The sequence below is a fragment of the Pieris napi genome, chromosome 9 (assembly GCF_905475465.1).
Source record: "Pieris napi chromosome 9, ilPieNapi1.2, whole genome shotgun sequence".
Classification (NCBI taxonomy): Eukaryota; Metazoa; Arthropoda; class Insecta; order Lepidoptera; family Pieridae; genus Pieris; species Pieris napi.
The window spans coordinates 4,640,896-4,660,618 of record NC_062242.1 but is presented as its reverse complement, the minus strand read 5'-3'; the positions used below and the strand labels follow the sequence as shown (position 1 = coordinate 4,660,618).

Below are 19,723 nucleotides of genomic sequence, written 5' to 3'. Positions count from 1 at the left end.
GAATAGCCCTTTTTTGTAAAACAAAAATTGTCTGAATATCGGCGGCATTTCCCCACAACAGAATACCGTACGACATCACACTATGAAAACAACTAAAGTAAACTAAACGGGCTGTCTCTAAACAAGTTAAATCACGAATTTTCCTAACGGCGTATGCTGCAGCGCTAAGCTTTTTCGACAATTTATCTACATATATGGGGGCCCCATTGAAGTTTGGCATCCAAAGTTATGCCCAAGAACACTGTGGTATCTTCAGGAATCAACTCTTCGCCCTTTATGAGAACACTAGTTTTTACTTGTCTAACATGAGTAAACTTAATACACTTAGTTTTTTTCTCGTTAAGAAGTAGGTTATTAACATTAAACCAGTTAACTACTTTTGCGAGGGCGCTATTTATATTGTCAGTAACCAGCTGCTGACGTTTGAGATTAAATAAAAGTGAAGTGTCATCTGCAAACAACACTATATCAAGATTATCCTTTATGAGGTAAGGCAAGTCATTAATATAAATAAGAAACAAAAACGGGCCAAGAATAGAGCCCTGGGGGACACCCATTGTTACTATGGATCCGGGTGATCTTTTCCCGTTAACATCAACTCTTTGAATCCTATCACTTAAGTAAGAAGTGAGAAGATCCAGAGAGGCGTTCCGGATTCCGTAGTGATGCAGTTTCCTGATTAATGTTTCATGAAGAACGCAGTCGAATGCCTTGGACAAATCACAAAAGATGCCCAAAACATCGCATTTATCCTCCCATGCATTATAAACATGGCCTAAAAGTTCAACACCGGCATCAGTGGTCGAACGACCCCTTGTAAAACCAAACTGTTTGTTATGTAATAATTTATGTTTATTAAAAAATCTTTGCAGTTGATCTAAAATAACCCTTTCAAAAATTTTACTAAAGGTTAGGTAAATTTTTCGTTTAGTGGCAGAAAGTGGAATTAAATTTAAATTAACAGTCAAAAGGCTAGACAAGTAATGAAACGTCATCGATCCAAGTCATTTGCCTAGCTGTTTAATTAACTGGCTGAATGTCTTTCAGACCGTTAGTTAAACGGCTAGGCTGGTAATTGAACGGCTAATTAAGCTAGTTGGCTGGGACAGTGACAACCCTAGACACCCATTTTTGTCAGAAATAGTTAAAATAGCTATATCTAGTCTTTTATTTTTGGTATTTGCTTTATGTCAATTTTTTATTTATTTATCAAAACATGGACAAACACAACAACATCAAAAAATCGTCAAACTATATAACAGTTTGTTGGCGATAATTTGCGATGTTTTGTCAAGTTTGTAGCTGTTCATGTTAATGTGTGTAAATATTAATAAGAAAGGAACTTTAATAAAAATTCACCGATGTCACAACGGCCACAACATACAATGGATTAACTTTATTAAACAATTGAGAGAGATTGTTCTTTTGAAAAAAACAATCACATACCACAGAATTATAAATTGTTTACTATTTTATTTGACGTAAGACATTTTGTCAATTTTAATTGACGTTTTAGTAAAATATAAAACTTCTATAGCCATTAGCCAATAGTGTAGCGATACATTACCGAGTGTTTTAATTTTTCTATTCTCATGTTTTTAATAATAAATAAGTGCTTCTCTAACGGCGACACGATTCTGATGGGCATAATATTATAAACCAGAAACTTATTCCAAGAACTGTATGACTCAAAATGATAATACTGCATGATAGCAAAATTATTGATGTTTAACATGAAACTCTTCCAGTTTGTAATAGTTACAATTTTGTACAACGTTATTCCCATTTTATCTAAGAGTAGCCCTCAATCATTACTGAAACCAAATACTTCGTCTGAACAAAAAGGATGGATTATACAACTCGATATTTATTTTCCAAAAACTCGTCCATCACTTGTTAGAAAGCGTCCAGGAAATGATGCTCAGTTAAAGTGTGAAGCTATCTTAAACTTTACTAAAGTTGAGAAATTCACCAAGAATAAAGGTGGAATTGAAACTTCATCAAAAGAACTACCAGTCCATATTGTTGAAACACTAATGAAGAATGTGAAGGTATATTGGTTGAAAGAGTATAACAGAACATTAGCTGAGAGTACCAGGATCAACATTTTGACTGAAGTTGACAACACCAATGGTACTATTAGAACAGTTCTCAAAATAATTAATTTACATCCTTCTGATAGTGGAAATTACACTTGTGTTATTAAACAGAATTATGAAAAAAAGTTCACATCTAGGCTAATTGTTGAAAATGATTCTACTGAGAATGATCAAAATTCAAAAGAAGATAACTCTTTTGAATTTTCTTATGATGATGATAACAAGTATATTGCTGATATTAAAACGACACCAAAATTAGTGTCTGAAGGTATGATTATAGGAGAGGATACTCCCAACAATAATTCCTCTGTTATAAAATACTTAGAGCCAATTTGTCAAGAGTATGTTGGAATAGTATGCAAGTCTCATTTAAGTGGACAGTTTGTTTATATACCATATAATACAACCCAAGCTGTTTTAGAAGAAAAGTTACTTAAAGCATTTCAAGTAACAAAATATTCCAATGATATCAGTTCTCAGTGTGAGCAGTATGCAGTGCCAAGTCTTTGCTACTCCACATTTCCAATTTGCAGGGACCCCATGTCTACAAATAAGAAATTTTTTAATGAAGCTAAGAAAATTTTTAAGCTACAATCTGATTCTGAAATAAATAATAACAGCATACCAAAAGTTATATACTATGATAGTTTATCAAATGGATTTCAACCTCAATTAGCAAATAATATTAATGTACCAATAGACATGTTCAACTTCAGATACAACTCCACAGTATTAAAACGAGTCTGTAAACAAGATTGTGAAATATTAGAAACAGAACTTTGTCAGACTGAATATGCTATTGCTAAGAGACATCCGCACATTGGCAAACAATTAACTTTAGAAGAATGTCAAGATCTGCCTGAAGACGATCCTGGATGTTTAAAAATTGGTATCGGTACTTTAATTGTATCAGATGATGAGTGCTATTGGGAAGATGGGAGTGGGTATTTGGGTCGAGTTAATGTGGCTTTAAATGGTATGCCTTGTGTGGCCTGGTCTAAACAAATGATAGTTAAAATGTCAGACCATCCTGAATTAGCTGGTCGTCACAGTTATTGCAGAAATCCCGGCGGGGTAAAGTCCCAACCCTGGTGTGTTGTAGATAATGATGGAAAATTTGAACAATTATGTGACATTCCAAAATGTGCTCATAAAATTTGGATATACATACTAGCAATTTTCTTTTTTCTAATCATCATTATTTCTGGTTCTATTGGATGTGTCATGAAACGTAAAAAGAAAGAAAGTGCTTCTACTATAAGAGACATTAATTTACCAAATGCAGATAAAAATATTTATGGTGATTCAAGACTTAATTCTCCTATAGAAATGAATGAGTTATTAACAAATCAGAATAATGGTAGCCAGCCACATTTGACAAGAAATGTTAGGGGCAATGGTGTAATCAGAGTTCCACAATACTCTTTATCACAAATTAAATTTCTTGAGGAGTTGGGTGAGGGAGCTTTTGGTAAAGTCTATAAAGGTGCTCTTAAAAAGAATGGCGATACACAGTATGTGGCTGTTAAAGCACTCAAAGAAAATGCGTCTGCTAAAACAAAAGCAGATTTTCGAAGAGAAATTGACCTAATTTCAGAGTTGACTCATGAAAACATAGTTTGTATTGTTGGAGTTGCTTTAAGAGAGGAGCCTTTATGTATGTTATTTGAATTCATGGCCCGGGGTGACTTGCATGAGTTTCTAATGGGTCGAGCTCCTCCATCTGGTAAAGGGCTGCCACCAATGAGATTACTGAATATAGCTTATAACATTGCATCCGGTATGCAATATCTTGCTTCCCATCACTATGTTCATAGAGATCTGGCAGCAAGAAATTGCTTAGTGTCTGATGATTTTGTTGTTAAAATCTCAGACTTTGGATTATCTCGAGATATTTACAGTTCAGATTATTACAGAGTAAGTCTTTATTCTACAGAAATATATATTAAATTACTAGGATAATCATTTATAAATGTTTACAGGTGCAATCTAAAAGTTTACTTCCTGTCAGGTGGATGCCGCCCGAATCAATTCTGTATGGCAAATTTACAACAGAAAGTGATATTTGGTCATATGGAGTTGTTTTATGGGAGATTTATAGTTATGGATTACAACCATATTATGGGTATGTAACATAGTGGCATGTAATTTGATAGTACATTTGCATCTTATTTGTAAAACTTGTTTCATAAATCACTTACTTTATACTAGAATTTATACTTCTAAGTTGCAATTGCTTTATTTAAAGAATGATCAATTTTTTTCATATTTAACTTTTTTGGTTATACAGATACAGCAATCAAGAAGTAATCTCCATGGTACGAGGTGGTGAATTATTAGCTCCACCAACTGCTTGTCCGCAACTTATGTATACTCTAATGACTGAATGTTGGAGACATGTCCCGTTAAGACGACCCAACTTTGAAGAAATCGTAAATAGGTTAGTCCCTGTTTTTATAGTTCAGACCTGCATTCGTTCAAAAGTACTATTCGGTTTCACGTGGCTGTACTTTGGATGGCAGAATACGACGTTCCCATTGGCATTTGCTCGCTAAAGAAAAGACAAAGATAATAAATATAATGTATATTACAGGATTTGGTTAAAGGTCATATTCCGCTGGGTCAAATCAATCAACAATGTTAGATTAATAAGCATGCGATTACTAGCTTGTGTTCAAATAAAGTTGCTTAATATCTTTATATATATAATTCTTCTGTGAGTGTGTATGTCACTGAACTTCTCTCAAACGACTGGACCGATTTTGATGAAATTTTTTGTGTGTGTTCAAGGGGATCTGGGAATGGTTTAGATTCACAAATCAGCCCGCCAGATGGCGCTGCAGTCGGTACTTTCATACTTTGCTTTACTAATCGCTTGAAATATCATGCAGGACAACGTCTGTTGGGTCCACTAGTATACTATATTTCCATTTGAAAATTATGTGGATCAAATCCTGGTAAAAAATTATTGATCTTAAAGGTTGTAGTTTCTATTGCTCATCACATTACCGTTAGTAAGTAAAAAATGCAATTCGAACATCTATGTTTTGCTTGGTTGACTGATCGAGTTGATTATGTCTATCCACATTTTTGTTGCTGTTTTGTTTTGTTATTTTATATACGTACATCTGTGCGCTCTAATTATTATTCTTAGTTTTACATATTGTTTCTCAGCAAGTGAAGTATGTATGCAATTCTTATGAGAAATAAAGTTATTCCTTAACCTATGTTCCGCGAATGTTCCTGGCTTCTGGCCTTTACACGCTTATTTGTTCACTCGAATATAAATTGGCGACTACGTGCATGTAACACGGTGAATGAGCTTAATTCGCTCTTTAATTATCTATATAAAAGTGTTAAAGGCTTACGATTTACTGAAGTGTGTCCCATAAAAGGACAATTCACTTATTATTTATATGTTTTTTATATTCTTAAGATTTGTCTTAATTGGTAGGATTCAAGAGTGGATACAAATGGGAGGGTGTCCAGAGATAGACAGTGCTTGTAGTTATAAGCCAAGTTCAAGCCGAGACTTGCCTGAGAAAGTGCCTCTTATACCACCTCATTGCTCATCTTCAAATGGATCTTTGGCCACAGGCAGTTTAAAGAAATTCAGCACAGCGGGGAGTTCAAGGGGGGACGATAATTTCTCAACTTGCAGTGAAGTACCTCCTCTTGCTCCTAAGACTAAGAAACACAGTTCTGGTTCTCTCATTGACACTGATAAAGTTGGTAAGGATACAATTGTTAGAATACCTAACTCCCATTTTGGAAACGAGATATAGTTCTGTGTTGAGTAACACAACCTATTTATTTGGAATTGTTGGAATATTATTATTAGACTTTGATACTCATAATGTTGTATGTTATTTGTTTGATCTTCAAATGTCTTATTTAATTTGATTTTATGAATATCACACAGTAATCCGTGTGATTTTAATTTTCTGTATCTGTACCAATACAATTTTCAGGAATATTCGTACATGTGCGATTTAAAATCATTTTATGTCTAATGTTTGTAATGGTGTACTTAATATTAACGGCATGTATGTACTTTTGTATTTAAACAATAGGGGAAAATGATAATGAGTGAGTAAGGTAAAGTATTCGAAAATCCTGTTTGTTCGTTTTCTTTATAGTAATAATAATGAGCCAGGTTTTGACTTAGATTTAAGAAAATTATAACTTATTAAGTACTCGCTAGATTAGTATTAGAAAACGCCTTTTATTTATTGTATAGATTTTAGAATTTTGGTTACATTATTTTTTTTGTACTTCAACATCTCTAAAATAATTCAGAAGCGCTTCGAAGGACCAAAAGTCAGTATTGAAATAGCTATGGTATTGAGTAGGATACTTGCTAATATTCTGTTGTAGGAGTATATATTCCTTATAAAAGTTCTATTCCAGTACCACAGGTGATTAATATTTGTAATAAATATCCCACTGATACAGCCATACTTAACTGCATTTTTGGTATATTGCAGTTGGAATATACAGTATTACGTACTATATTAGTACAAACGAGTAGTTTGCAAATATGTATTTGCAAAAACTTCTGCTTAATTTATATTAAATTTAAATGTACACATAAACTACTTCTTTCAATGTTGAGAGCACCTGCGTTTTTAATTTTATTTAAGATTGCACATAATCGTCAAAGCATTAGTAAAAATTTATCTCTAGAATTTGTTAAGTTTTTCCGCCTAGCTGTAAGAATAGTGACTTATTATTTTTCGACTGAATTACGGCCGGTTTTTAATACTGTAATCAAAATTAAGTAGCACTTAGCGTACTTAACTTTGATTAATGTTCGAGTAATCGGAAATAGTGTTCCTAAGATGTCCTTAATGGTGTTCAGTTTATTTTTTAATTTTGTATACTGACTGATGCTTTGTAAAAAGCACATTGCACATTATATCTCTGTATTAAAAATGAAGCTTTACAAATATTTGTTGGCACTTACTTTCAACTATTGCATTAGTAAACTGTATTACTAATAATAAACTCTGAATTCTATGGAATTGGTTTAAAAGAACTGATGAAGCACTGCCAAATCCGTATTTTTTAATCGGCTCAAATTAAACTTGCCAGGTTATTTAAGTTACTAGTATCTATTCTTCCAAATTTTAGTTTATGTTTGTGATTTTTGTCTTCTAAACAATTCTCTAGGCAAAGTTGATGTAAGCGAAGGAACAACTATTTTTTTTTTATACTAGTGTACCTTACTAATAAACTATATTTATTATACATAGGTATAATAGTTATAGTTAATATAGTGCTTATAAATTAACGTGTGCATATTTGTGGGATTTTCATAGTTTTCTATTATTTATATTGATGTTTACAACCTGTACACATTCAGTACTTGCCAAAGACATTTTTGTATGTGATAAATTTAATTTTTTACACAGGTGTAAACTGTATTAATGGCGAATTAAAACAATTTATACAAATATTCCATTCTTTTATTTACTTTCCTCATATAATTATGTAAAAGAAAATGTATTTGATTCTTTTGCAATTTGTCCGTCTTGGTTTTTTTTGACAATCAAGTTTGTAATACCGTGAACTTTCATATGCACTTTGAGGTTATAGTTACCAGTGAAGCCTTTTTGACAGATTTTACACACAAACGGTTTCTCACCTAAAATAAAATTTAGTAATATATCATTTAATAGTTCTTTATTACTCGGATACTGCTAATTACAAAAGGCCGACGAGACTCTCCAGTTTTTCATGTCCATAAGTTTTGTCATCAGAACATAAAAATAAATTGACAAAGTGACGAAAGAGTACTTGAATGAATGATTGTTTGTTTTAGTCGATTTGTTTATTCTTATCGTTTAAGTTTTTTATGCAATGAAAAGTAAAATAATAAAAGGTTTGGTTTATGTCTATACCTCAATACCAACCTGTGTGCGTACGTCTATGCTTAATGAGAACTGGACCACTGCGAAATGTCATCGGACAGTATTCGCATTTAAGCCGTCGTAAACCATCATGAGAATCAATATGGACACGAAGTGCAGTTCGGGATTTATATGCGGCGGGACAACGGTCGCATTTAAATTGTCGATCCGTAGTGTGGCTGTGTATATGTCTTTGCAGCTGTAAATCATTTTTATTGTTAAAATGTAGCAAACTATATATACAATTTATAATTTAAAACTATTTAAGATTAGAGCAGTGTGGGCCTAATGGTTGCAACGTGCGACACATCCCTGTGGTCATAGGTCTGAACTAAGTCTCCAACTGTCCACTGACAGAAAGCCTTCTGTCAATGAGCCCATTTAACTCTCACATGTACGGTGAAAGAAAACGTGAGGAAATGCGTGCCTTAGACCTAAAGTAGAAAGTTACAAAAGAGAAAATGATCACAAAACACATACAGACGTCTAAGGGCAATCTATAAGGTTGGGCACTTGCTTTTTTTATTTAAGATTAGTGTTAACAAAAGCAAACTTCAGTTTAAAAATATAGACTTTTAAGTATGACCAGTAGAAAATAAAATCTCACTCTTTTAATTCCGGATTTCCCGCAAATGGGGCAAATATCGTCGCCATCCCGCGGTTTACATTTGTGTTTTTCAAAGTGTTCTTGAGTTGGGAAAGCTTTCGAGCAAATTTTACAAATTACCTTTCCTATTGTATGTCTATTAATAATATGCACCTAAAAATATATTATAATTTATATTATCAGTGCGTTAGTATACATAGAATTATAAAATTAAAATATTCGTAATTATAACATTGTAATTAATAATTATCATTTGTTTTTAGTGAAATACGCAGAGATACTATTAAATAAAGTTACATCATGAGGTACATACTCGAAGAGACGACCGAAAGTTAGTTGAAAATTCACATTTCTTGCATTTCCATTGCCGTCTATTTAAATGCATATTAATGTGTAAAATTAATCTATATTTGCTGTTGTATCTAAAAAAAGAGATAAAATATATTTTTGTCTAAATAAAAAGTATTTATGAAAACAATTTTAAATAAAACTTATACAACATATAACATAAATAGATACTTACATTTTTTTACAGAAATCACAAATCATTATTTCTCTTGTATCACTATGAGCATTCAACAGATGTCTTGTCAAGTTTTTTGGATTACGAAATTCGCGTTTGCATTGTTTACATTCTATATTGGTATTCTGGAAAAAAACTAATTATGACTAATGGGTTCCTATTGTTGTGTTAATACTCATTTTCCAGTAATCAGTACATGCAGTGTACTTTGAATTTTATTATTTTGCATTGTATTTGGTTTTATAAATCATTTAACTTTATAATGGTAGGGGAGCCCAAGAGGGGATTTCGGGATTTACTAAAGCGCGGCAGATTAATATATAGGGGGATACCTTGTACCCGGTTAAGTACCTCCACAAAATATGAGGCCCATATATAAAGCCGCACGTGAAGGAGACAGGATCAGTTTAGTAAAAAAAAATTGACCATCAGAAATTCCCGAGCGCGTCAGATTAGGGTAGGGTGAGTTAATTACATCCTAAAAAGTGTATATTCCACTAATCTGACAATTTGAGAGTGACGGAAAAAAGGGGAGGGCAACAAAGTTGTAAAAAAAAAACGTCATCTCGACATTCTTGAGCGTAGCTAATTTTTTTTTTATTTTGAAGGAAATAATTCAAGAATAATGAAAAATATATAATCTGACGATTTCCGCAAGCCGAAATAACAAAAATTCGTCGATAAAGTTAAATGCGTGCAGCTGCGTGATGCCTACATTTCCTTAAACCGATCGGAATCTACTAAACGCCGTTCTAAATATTTCCCTCAAAATTACATTTCCTGTGAATTTGAACCGATTCGGACCGATAGATTTTGAGAAATTTTGAAAAATCTTAAAAAAATAAGAAATATTTTTTTTTAGTGGTTTCTTTATCGATCAACTTCAAAAACTAATCCGCCTTTGAGCTTGAAAAACCACGTCGATCGCCACCAAGCTGGTCAAAAGCGGTTGATTCGTTCGAGAGATATCGTACACGAAAGAAACCCGAAAAAGTGTTTTTTCGGGATTACTCCGAAATTTGTGGTTCGATCAATTAAAATTGTAAAATCATTTATGAGGATGATAAAACTGCGTCGAATGCCGCCAACCGCGTGAAAATTGCTTGATCCATTCAAAAGTTATTGCGGTTTGAAAATTCCAAAAATAGTGTTCTATGAAACTTCTATCAGACTTTCGAGCTGGGAGAGCTCAAATGCATAGAAATGTTATTTCTTTGAACTCAGCGAGCTCAAAATATCAATTTTAAGCGCCCAGGAATGGAATTAGGGGGAAGTTGCAGGAATGTCCCTTTAGGTGAACCGTTTTTCTATTTTTTTTTTGGCAGATCAGGCGAATCCCTCTAGATAATCGTCAGATTATGAGACAGTACGTTTAGAACATAAAGATGAACCACATATATCTTAATCTGACGCGCTTGAGTATTTCAAAATTGCGATTTTTTTTTGCAAATTAAGAAAATGGCTGTGGGTTTGCGTCCCATCGAAATCGTCAGATTAGTGAATGAGAGCTTTTTTTTGGTGCACTTAACACTCCCTTAGAAAATCTGACGCGCTCGATAATTTTTTTTTTTTTAATTTTCAACCCTTAAATACAACCACCCGCATCATGCAAACGATCAGATTAACATACGTACATTATTAAAAATACGTAGGGCATAGATGCTATCAATATCTGACGCGCTCGAGTATGTCCATGCAACAGTTTTTTTTTACATATTTAACTATCTATAGCCGCTTCCCCCACCGATGAAAAGGAATTTATCATATAACATTTTTTTCTTCTTTTTATCTAAGCTTTGCATCCCAATAGGTCTCTACGACGCTCGAGTAAATCCCCATTTAGCATCGTGGGCTCCCCTACCATAATATAGACTGTCTTAAGGCAATTGTATACAGTTAAACATAAAGAATTTGATAACAAAATCAAATCTTTGAAATACAAAATAAACAAAATTACTTACAGCTTCATTAGAATGGTATTTCTTATAATGGTATTCAAGGTAATGTTCTTTATGGAACTTTTTACGACACATATAACAGTTTCTTTCATCGCTGGGTAAATGTATTATTCTATGTGCTAAGGTTTGATATTGGTTTGTAAATTTTTTATTGCATATAGAGCAGTTATTGTTAATTTTATGCATATCTAAATGATTTTTAAGTGCTAAATCATGCTTAAAACTTTCTAAGCATAAACCTGAAAATAAGTGTATTTCGAAATTACTCATTAAAAGTAAATTTAATAACAAACTGTCAATCTAAAAAATATTATCTGTGAAGTTTGAAAACTTGCAAAGTGCCAAAGGATTGATTTTTTTGTAAAATTAGTACTACTAAAAAACACCTTAAATAATAATTATATACCTTATTTAAGGGTTTTATACACTTGAAAATTATGTGAGTCTAAATACATATGTGTGGTTTGACCTGAACATAAAGATAGATTTTTCTTTTTATACTTTGAAAAATATTTTTTACCACAATTATATCCTTTTGTATTACATTTAACTTTGCATTTGGTTTTTTGGTCGGTTTGATTTACTGCCTTGGTATTGTCCTTTATTGAATGCTGTTGTTTAACAGTCTTCAATGTTCTTGTTCTTGTATACTGCGAGTTTTGATCTTAAAAAAAATTAAAGTAGTAAATTAATGATTTACAAAGTACTAATCATGAAAAATCTTAATCTACAATGCCATAAAACTAGTGATTCTTATTATTACTTCTCTGATTCTTAACTCTATGCTTTTCATTCAATACTTTAAGAAATAGATTTTACAAACAAAGTTACACTCTTTTAAGACAATTTCTTAAAATCATACCATCAACTGTTTCTTCTTTGTACATTTCATCATTTTGTCCTAATCCAGTGTAGTCATCATAGTTTGCTTTGTCTCCATCATAATCTGAATTCTCCTGCTTGACATCATTAATTATATCCAATTCACTTTTCACCTTAAATAGACCCTTTATTTTATATTCTGACATAAAGAATGTTGCTCTTGGTAATTTACACATGGGACTTCTACTTAAGTTTCCAAAACTAAATATTTGCAGTTATTTACCTTACAAATTAAGTTATTTCTTAGGCTAAAATCAACGGAAATGCACCTATCACGGAATTCCATAAAGTGATGAATTATATTGTTACATGTTTCACACAAATGTTGTGACAATCCATCATCTATATGTACCTGGAAAAACAATTGTACTACAGTAATTAAACATTATGAAAATGATAACAATTTTCAATTTAATGGAGAATCTCATAGGTTTACTTAATTTGTATTTAGCCCGAAAATTTAATGGTACTGTATATAGTACATATATAAGCAGTATACTTACATTTAGATTGGTAAGAAGATTAAAGTATAGCATTATGTTGTCATCAAATAAAACCCACTCTGCAGTTGCTGAACTATCTAAATTACATGCTCTACAAACTACCATTTTGCTTTGTTTTTAACCTACATTTAAGATATTTATGAATTAAACGTGTGATGGTACAAAAGTAATATTTTCTACTTTTTGTTTCAAGAATCTAGATCATTAATATTTTTATGTCGAATCTAGTATTTACTATTTACAAACTCCCAGTTCTCACTGACTCCAGTCAAATGCAATATATGTCACGGTGACAACTGACAAAGTTTTTTTTTGTTTTGTGTTTAATACCACAGACAGTTTCGATAAACACAATAAACACAAATCGTGCCTCTAGCTAGGAATAAAATCTGTAGTCTATCATAAGACAATTGTCAACAATTGTCATAACTTTTTATTCATCAAATAATGTTTAAATTTATGCTGGAATATTTTTGCTGTTTCTAAATATTTCTATAGGTCGCTTATTTCATAAATAATAATTAGTATTATATCAATATTTTTACTTAACTTTTGCATTTATAATTTTATAATGCGTAAAAATGGTTTTGATTATGAATGATATTGTTTGAGTTTTTTTTTATCACTTGCTTTGACTAACTTGCGTTTTGAAACGAACTATTGTGATTGAATCATGGTGGAAAACGGGGGTTCTAGTGGTGGAAGTGAAAGCCCTAATGCCACTTGTGTACGATCAGGATTGCTGGAGACGCTTGTTCGGGGTGTATGGTATCGCGTCCATTGCTCTCTTGAAGATGACTATTTAAGTGTTTGTTTAGATGATGGATACGATGCAACTACTACGCTTAATGGTACCTTAAATAATAACAATGTGGAAACTCCAAACAGTGATTTTACAGAGGTACCAGAAGCAATAGCAAACCAAAAAAGAGTTGTACAAGTGGTCAAATCTGATAACAATGGTCTTGGTATATCAATAAAAGGAGGAATTGAGAATAATATGCCTATACTCATTTCAAAAATCTTTAAGGGTATGGCAGCAGATCTTACAGAACAGTTATATGTAGGTGATGCTATTTTATCAGTTAATGGTGAAGACTTAAAAGATGCAACTCATGAAGAAGCAGTAAAAGCACTTAAAAGAGCTGGAAAAATGGTTCAATTAGAAGGTATGGATATGATACTTAGTTAACTCTGAGTTTTGTAAAGCTATTATAATATGTAATATTGTAAATAAGAGTATAGCTAGAGATAGTAGCTAAAATATGCTGCTTAATACTATAGAATAGATACTTAGATAAAAAGCCACACAAATTAATTAGTACATTTTTTAATAGAATAAGTAAATTTACAAATTACTGTCTAGGTAAAAATGTATTACAGAGACTGGATTTTAAAATGAATGAGATAATATAGCAATAATAATCTCTTTTGCTATTTATAAAATTAACCTCTATTAACCAACTATTTCTTAAGTGGCTCACTAATTTGACCTTTAACTATGTTAATTGTGTAGATGAAGACACCATAACTATTATAACATGTACATGTTTCATAGCTTTAAAGCATAATATATTTTTATATTTTGAAGCTACTATAAAATATATGTTGTATTGTATTATATTTATTTATATTAAATATACCATATTGACTTTATCATAATTTGTAGTACATTGGAACACAAATTAAGTTGAAGATATATTCAACACAGAGACAGATAGAGACTATACATATTTAAATTGCATTTTTATTCTTAAAAATAATCAATGACAATTAAGTTCTTTTATATATATAAACTAAAATTTTCAGTCAAATATCTACGTGAGGTGACTCCTTATTTTCGCAAGGCCTCAATCATCAGTGAGGTTGGTTGGGAATTACAGCGTGGCTATATGATGGAAGCACCACCATCGCCACCTTCGCCTCGACGCAGACGCGCCGATACTCGATATGTACCGCTGTTAATGGCCTGTGTTGCTAAGAACCTTCGTCATCACGATCCTGGTAATATTTCATATTATGTCTAGTTTTTGACACCACAATTTAATGTGTTACTCTAACATCCAATCCATTACAGTAAATTAGGCTAGTCTTTTGATGTGTATTCCTAGTGTTAGTAACAATCATCAGTGAATATAACAATACTAAATTAGCTTAACCATTGATATTTATTAAATATAAATATAGGGTATGTTATAAAATTCATATAAAATCCATAGCAAAAAATCTTTCCAATTCCATTTAGGTTTTGGTTAAATGTTTAAGTATAATTGTGAGCATTAAATAGTATTAATATATAGTACCTAACTAATAATATATAAACTAAAAAAACACTAACAGGGATTTTGCTAAATACTTGCTCGGGTAGTCTTGAAAATGCTAACAGTAAGATTTTTTGGCAAAAACCTGTTATAAACACAATTATTGTAGAGGTAGCCGCTTCATAATAATATCATTAATTATTAGTGATCAAATCATAAAATTGACATTACTCGTCTTTAGCGGTGGTGTAGTTTTGTTTTGTTGACACATAGATGTGTTCTTTACAGAGGAGCGTACTATCGAGATTTATTCCCCGGATGGCGTTCACGCGTTAGCATTACGAGCAACTTGTAGTAACACAGCTTCAGGCTGGCATCGGTCGCTTCACGCGGCGGCGAGAAGGGCTTGCCGGGCTGCTTTGGCCCGTGCTAGGCCACGACTACGACCTTTGATTGGAGATGTGAGATACGCTGGCTGGCTGGCCAGAAGACCGCCTCAAGACGTAAGTGTTAAGGTTGGATGTCTGATATTCTTTTTTACTCGTCATGACCCATTCCAGCGGGACCGGACATATCTACGTAACAGATATAAGATTATTAAAGAAAATAAACGGTTTATAAACGCGAATTTATTACATTATTATTTATAACAATTATAAAATGTATGTTTCCAGGTCTTTTCGTGTTAAAATATTTTATGTACTATATTTAATTACTGCGCCAAATACGTAGTACATTCTTGCTTAAAAAGATATATTAAAAGAAGTGAAAACTAAAACTAAGAACCAAGATTTCGCTTGTCTAGTAAATGTGAATTAAAATGTATAGATTGGTGCGTCAGCGGGGTCGGATGAGTCAGATGAAGCTGAAGGATGGCAGCCGACTTTCGTCGCCATTACGGATCGTGAACTAAGGTTAGTTCAATGACTTAACCAATCTCTTATTAGTGCGTTACTGGCCTTTAAAAAGTGATTGTTTTTATTATCGTTTTTGGCTACATGTTTTGAAGATACCCAAAAAATTTTAGATGTAATAAATTTTTGAGAAATTAGAAATTCAAATATAGTTTAAATAGATTTAGTATATATCTAGTTCTAATAATAACAGCTTAATACGTATTAGTGAAAGTGGTACGCATTTAAATACAAGCGTAAAAAATTAAATCATTAAATGAAAAAAAAAATGATGAAATACAGGTTTAAAAAAGTTTTTAACTAAAATAATAAAACAAACATTTATTAGTGCGGTGAGTTAAATTTTTTACAAAGATCCTCTTGCAGTAAAATAGGTCTTATAAATGATGCATAGTTTAAAATATTTCATACACTAACGAACTCATGACTAAAGGCATACACTTTTTAAGATGATTTTTTTAAAGTTCTTCTTGACGTGACGAAATCACTTAAATAGTTTTTTTTTTTTTTTGTATATTCTCCATCTGCAATCAGTGCTTTCACTTTGAGCAAATATGTTGGATGCTTATCTCGTTCGGAGTGTGTCCTCCAGTGAGAACATCTACTCATAATTCTTCACAATAGTAGAATCATTATTTAATTTTTTTAATTTGTAGCGGGCCTGAAATCTTCATAAATAATGCTCTCTTTTCTTCAGTATTGACGGTATGCTTATTTTGTATGTCAAGGCTATATGAAGCCGCGCCGTGGTCGGCTGAGGCCTGGTGTGCGGCCAGCGAGTGTTTCGGGCTGGCCGCGACCCGCTTAGCCTGGTGGCGAAGGGGGGGTGCCGGGGCTGCAGCCCTCGGGGTTCGAGCGGGCACTCCGGCGGGACTCGCGGTGCGTTCGTTGCGGGCGGACACCCCACACGACCTTGCAGAAGTTGCAGGTGCCCTGGTAGACGGTGCACACCATGCAGTGCGGGAACAACCTGAGTTTACTTTTCGTAAGTATGAAACAGTCAAAGAACTTTAGTACAACTTTACATTCACATTCATTTGTTAGCATTCTGTTTTCTTATTTTCAATTAGGGCCGTAATTATAAATAAGTACTAATAACCAGGTATTATTTGCGCACATAGATTAAAATACATTGGTGTACAGCGGAAATCAAATCTGCCTTACAGGTTGCCGATACCGGGGCGCCTGTGGGCGATTATCTCTAGGTGCGAGTGGAGTATGCGTGTGGGAGGCAGCGGGGTCCCTCGGCCGTGGTGGGGCGAGGGCTCTTTACCGACGACCTTTGCACGCCCTTAGAGCCTCCGCTGACGACGACCGTACAGCACTGTGGTTGCACTTCGCCGACGATGATACTCTGGTAATTATATTGTGAAAATGATTTTTTCAAATATAGTAATTTATTTCACGTATAATCATATTTTTGAGGCTAATCCTGCAGCCGGATCTTAGACTATAAACACCGCTTCACAGAAAAAGACAAATAAGCACATTATTGAAAACAATGTAATTGGACTAAGGGAGCGTTCAAGTATCACGTAACGCGTTTTTTCCTTTTGTAAAACGTTACTATGCGGGGCGGGGATTGAATTACGCGTTATTGTTAATATTATTTTCGACTTACACCACATAATAGTAACTAAAGAGACACAAGGTGGTCACGAAACGTTTTACTACACTTGAGTACAGTACTGTACTAGGGTACTGAAAAACGTTACGGCGAGATACATGGGGGGGGGGTCCAATAATCTCCAAAAATTGCGTTACGTAATACTTGAACGCTCCCTAATTAGTTTGCATCAATAAGGAGGATAGTCTCTCCTCTCTTGGTCCCATATATTTTAACATTCTATATAGGGTATTGTTCTGAGATTTGTACCTAGCTAAGTACCATTTTATGCGTATGGTGCATGCATAGCAATAAATTTAATTCCTTTAATCTAAACTAGCCTCTTCTATTACACGGGTTTACAGACCAACCACAACGAATTTGTTTAAAATAGTTTTTTTCAACAGGAACTAGACATGGAGGGTAGTCCAAAACCAGCTGTGTTTATTCTGCACAATCTCTTGTCCGCGCGAGTTCATTCTCTACCGGCCGAAGCGTCGGCTCAACCGCTATAACACGAGGATGACGACCGAGGAACTTGTAACGAATAAGGAATATTAGGTCAAAATCATTCCGCTAGGGGCGCTATCGAGCCAATATAGCTAGTATTCATTTGAACATTGACGAGATTTGACATTTGACATTGACATAGAAAATTAACATTAGAACGTTTCGTTTCGCGCGAAATTACGTTCAAGCGTGTGAACTTTTAACTATTGTCGATCGTTCATACTCATTTCTATTAATTTAATGTCACTTTATTCTTCGGAATATGTTATGGCATTGTGTAATTTACATCCATTACGTGTAAAGTATCAATCAACTGTAATTACCTGCGCCCTCTGGTACTGTTATTTTGCATAATTTTGTTGGACAGATTTTTAAAAAAACATCAGTATAATAATTTTTGGATAATATTATCCCTTTTAGGATGACATCATCATCATGAGATGGTTAGATCGAAAAGTGAACGAATAGAAAATACTGGGATAGCCAATAGGCAATATCTCAACAGTTATTTCATATCATAGTAACAATGTTTTTTTGCGTGTAAATGGCATTGAATTTTTTTTTTCTATTGAAAAAATTGCCTGCTTAATATTAAGAAAGGCTGCCATAGTTGGGAAGTATGGCAATATTTATCAAGTTTCTTCAATAATTTAAGTAAATAAATTGTTTTAATATGGCTACACTGATAAGTTACCGACATTTTATAATCAGCAGTATAAATACAATTTCTTTATTTGTATGAGAGGAAAATAATCCTCAGATCAATATAATCGATCGACTGCTCTGTTGAAATTTCTTCCAAAGAATGAATCTCTTATATTTTACTAATTATTTTTTAAGCCGTGACAAGTGACGTTTACAATATATTTTTTTATATTTTTTGTTGTTGTTTAGATATATAAATTAGTTGTAGAATTTATACATTCCCAGAATGTAGAGTAGATTTGCTTTAATTATTGTAATTGTATTAAGTCAATATTGTAGGTCATGTGTAATCTCATGTAATTTAGGATTTTAATATTCATTGTTGCGGATAGACATAGTATTTTCGCTACAATTATTGTAAGCGGAGCGTTCAATTGATTTTATATGAGTTATACGTCCAATACAGAGAAGAGCAGCGATTTTCGAGGGAATATATCTACTTTTTGTGTAAGGTGAACTTAAGATTTTTAAAAAAAATCATTTTCGTATGTCAGGTGAACAAGTGAATTGACAAAAGTGTCGTACTAGCGATGCCATTGACCAATCACAATCGAACGCAACCATCGTTTCGTCATTCGATTTACATTCTCAACCCCTGCTGCTTGTGCTTTAATATTACGGAACTCAGCGATCTCTGGAAGAGTCTAAGTGACACGTTTTACTCAATAATGTAAAAAAAATCAATTGAATGTTTTTTTTAATTATCAGCTTATTCTCATATTTCATAATCTCTACATTCTTATGTATGGAAAACATATATCATGATAGGTTACAAAGCAATGTTTCTATATTCATGTCTTCGGAGTGAAAAGGCAATAGTTAGTGTTATAAGGTAATTTTAAGGATCACGTATGCTTAGTATTAAAGTCATAAGTCAATTTTATGAAATTGTCGTGAGATAATAGAATCGAAATTCATTGCATAATATCTAAACAAATAGTAGAATTCTATCACTTTTTTACGTTTCAGTTTCGGAGCCTTTGATGGTTATACGGGATGGTTAGGTCCTAGGCAAATTCTTTAAAAAGAAAATAATAACATGGTATCCGATAATATTTGCTTCATAACCTCTCATATCCAGACCGTCCAAATAATCATTTCAATTATCCCTTTATTCTAAGCCAAACTTTGTCCTCTACTGAGAAATCTCTGTTTGCTGTAAATATGCATACTGTTATCTTGCGGCAATTAAACCGAGGTTACCATGATGTATCGATTTTCAATTGTCCACAAATATTTCATA

The 19,723-nt window shown here is 33.0% G+C and overlaps 3 protein-coding genes across 4 annotated transcripts; 2 read left to right on the top strand and 1 right to left on the bottom strand.

Annotated features, from left to right (window-relative positions):
• Positions 1–1,486: 1,486 nt before the first annotated feature.
• On the top strand, positions 1,487–7,557 carry LOC125052191 (tyrosine-protein kinase transmembrane receptor Ror). The gene is made up of 4 exons (XM_047652849.1): positions 1,487–4,016; positions 4,082–4,224; positions 4,390–4,539; positions 5,554–7,557. The coding sequence occupies exons 1-4, from the start codon at positions 1,707–1,709 to the stop codon at positions 5,882–5,884; spliced, it is 2,934 nt and encodes a 977-aa protein (XP_047508805.1). The 5' UTR covers positions 1,487–1,706; the 3' UTR covers positions 5,885–7,557.
• On the bottom strand, positions 7,552–12,767 carry LOC125052197 (zinc finger protein 845-like). Its single transcript, XM_047652858.1, has 10 exons — positions 12,485–12,767; positions 12,205–12,333; positions 11,962–12,094; positions 11,620–11,763; positions 11,103–11,338; positions 9,142–9,266; positions 8,932–9,040; positions 8,619–8,771; positions 8,015–8,210; positions 7,552–7,746 (listed from the first exon to the last, which is right to left on the bottom strand). The coding sequence occupies exons 1-10, from the start codon at positions 12,587–12,589 to the stop codon at positions 7,589–7,591; spliced, it is 1,488 nt and encodes a 495-aa protein (XP_047508814.1). The 5' UTR covers positions 12,590–12,767; the 3' UTR covers positions 7,552–7,588.
• A 153-nt stretch (positions 12,768–12,920) lies between these two features.
• On the top strand, positions 12,921–17,929 carry LOC125052195 (beta-1-syntrophin). 2 transcript variants are annotated; one of them, XM_047652856.1, is made up of 7 exons: positions 12,921–13,653; positions 14,294–14,488; positions 15,034–15,260; positions 15,574–15,659; positions 16,388–16,644; positions 16,826–17,016; positions 17,673–17,929. In XM_047652856.1, the coding sequence occupies exons 1-7, from the start codon at positions 13,158–13,160 to the stop codon at positions 17,778–17,780; spliced, it is 1,560 nt and encodes a 519-aa protein (XP_047508812.1). In that variant the 5' UTR covers positions 12,921–13,157; the 3' UTR covers positions 17,781–17,929. The 2 variants fall into 2 exon arrangements, with proteins under 2 accessions (XP_047508812.1, XP_047508813.1); XM_047652857.1 differs by having other exon boundaries at positions 12,928–13,653; positions 15,034–15,248.
• Positions 17,930–19,723: the final 1,794 nt, after the last annotated feature.

Excerpts from the sequence above, each read along its gene's own strand:
- LOC125052191 (XM_047652849.1), top strand. The coding sequence starts at position 1,707 with ATGATAGCAAAATTATTGATGTTTAACATGAAACTCTTCCAGTTTGTA. Across the intron at positions 4,225-4,389 it reads GGATTACAACCATATTATGG|ATACAGCAATCAAGAAGTAA; the intron begins GTATGTAACATA and ends TTGGTTATACAG. Across the intron at positions 4,540-5,553 it reads TTTGAAGAAATCGTAAATAG|GATTCAAGAGTGGATACAAA; the intron begins GTTAGTCCCTGT and ends CTTAATTGGTAG.
- LOC125052197 (XM_047652858.1), bottom strand. The coding sequence starts at position 12,589 with ATGGTAGTTTGTAGAGCATGTAATTTAGATAGTTCAGCAACTGCAGAG. Across the intron at positions 8,772-8,931 it reads ACTTTCGGTCGTCTCTTCGA|GTGCATATTATTAATAGACA; the intron begins GTATGTACCTCA and ends ATATATTTTTAG. Across the intron at positions 8,211-8,618 it reads GGAAATCCGGAATTAAAAGA|CTGCAAAGACATATACACAG; the intron begins GTGAGATTTTAT and ends AATGATTTACAG.
- LOC125052195 (XM_047652856.1), top strand. The coding sequence starts at position 13,158 with ATGGTGGAAAACGGGGGTTCTAGTGGTGGAAGTGAAAGCCCTAATGCC. Across the intron at positions 13,654-14,293 it reads AAAAATGGTTCAATTAGAAG|TCAAATATCTACGTGAGGTG; the intron begins GTATGGATATGA and ends TAAAATTTTCAG. Across the intron at positions 15,660-16,387 it reads ATTACGGATCGTGAACTAAG|GCTATATGAAGCCGCGCCGT; the intron begins GTTAGTTCAATG and ends TTGTATGTCAAG.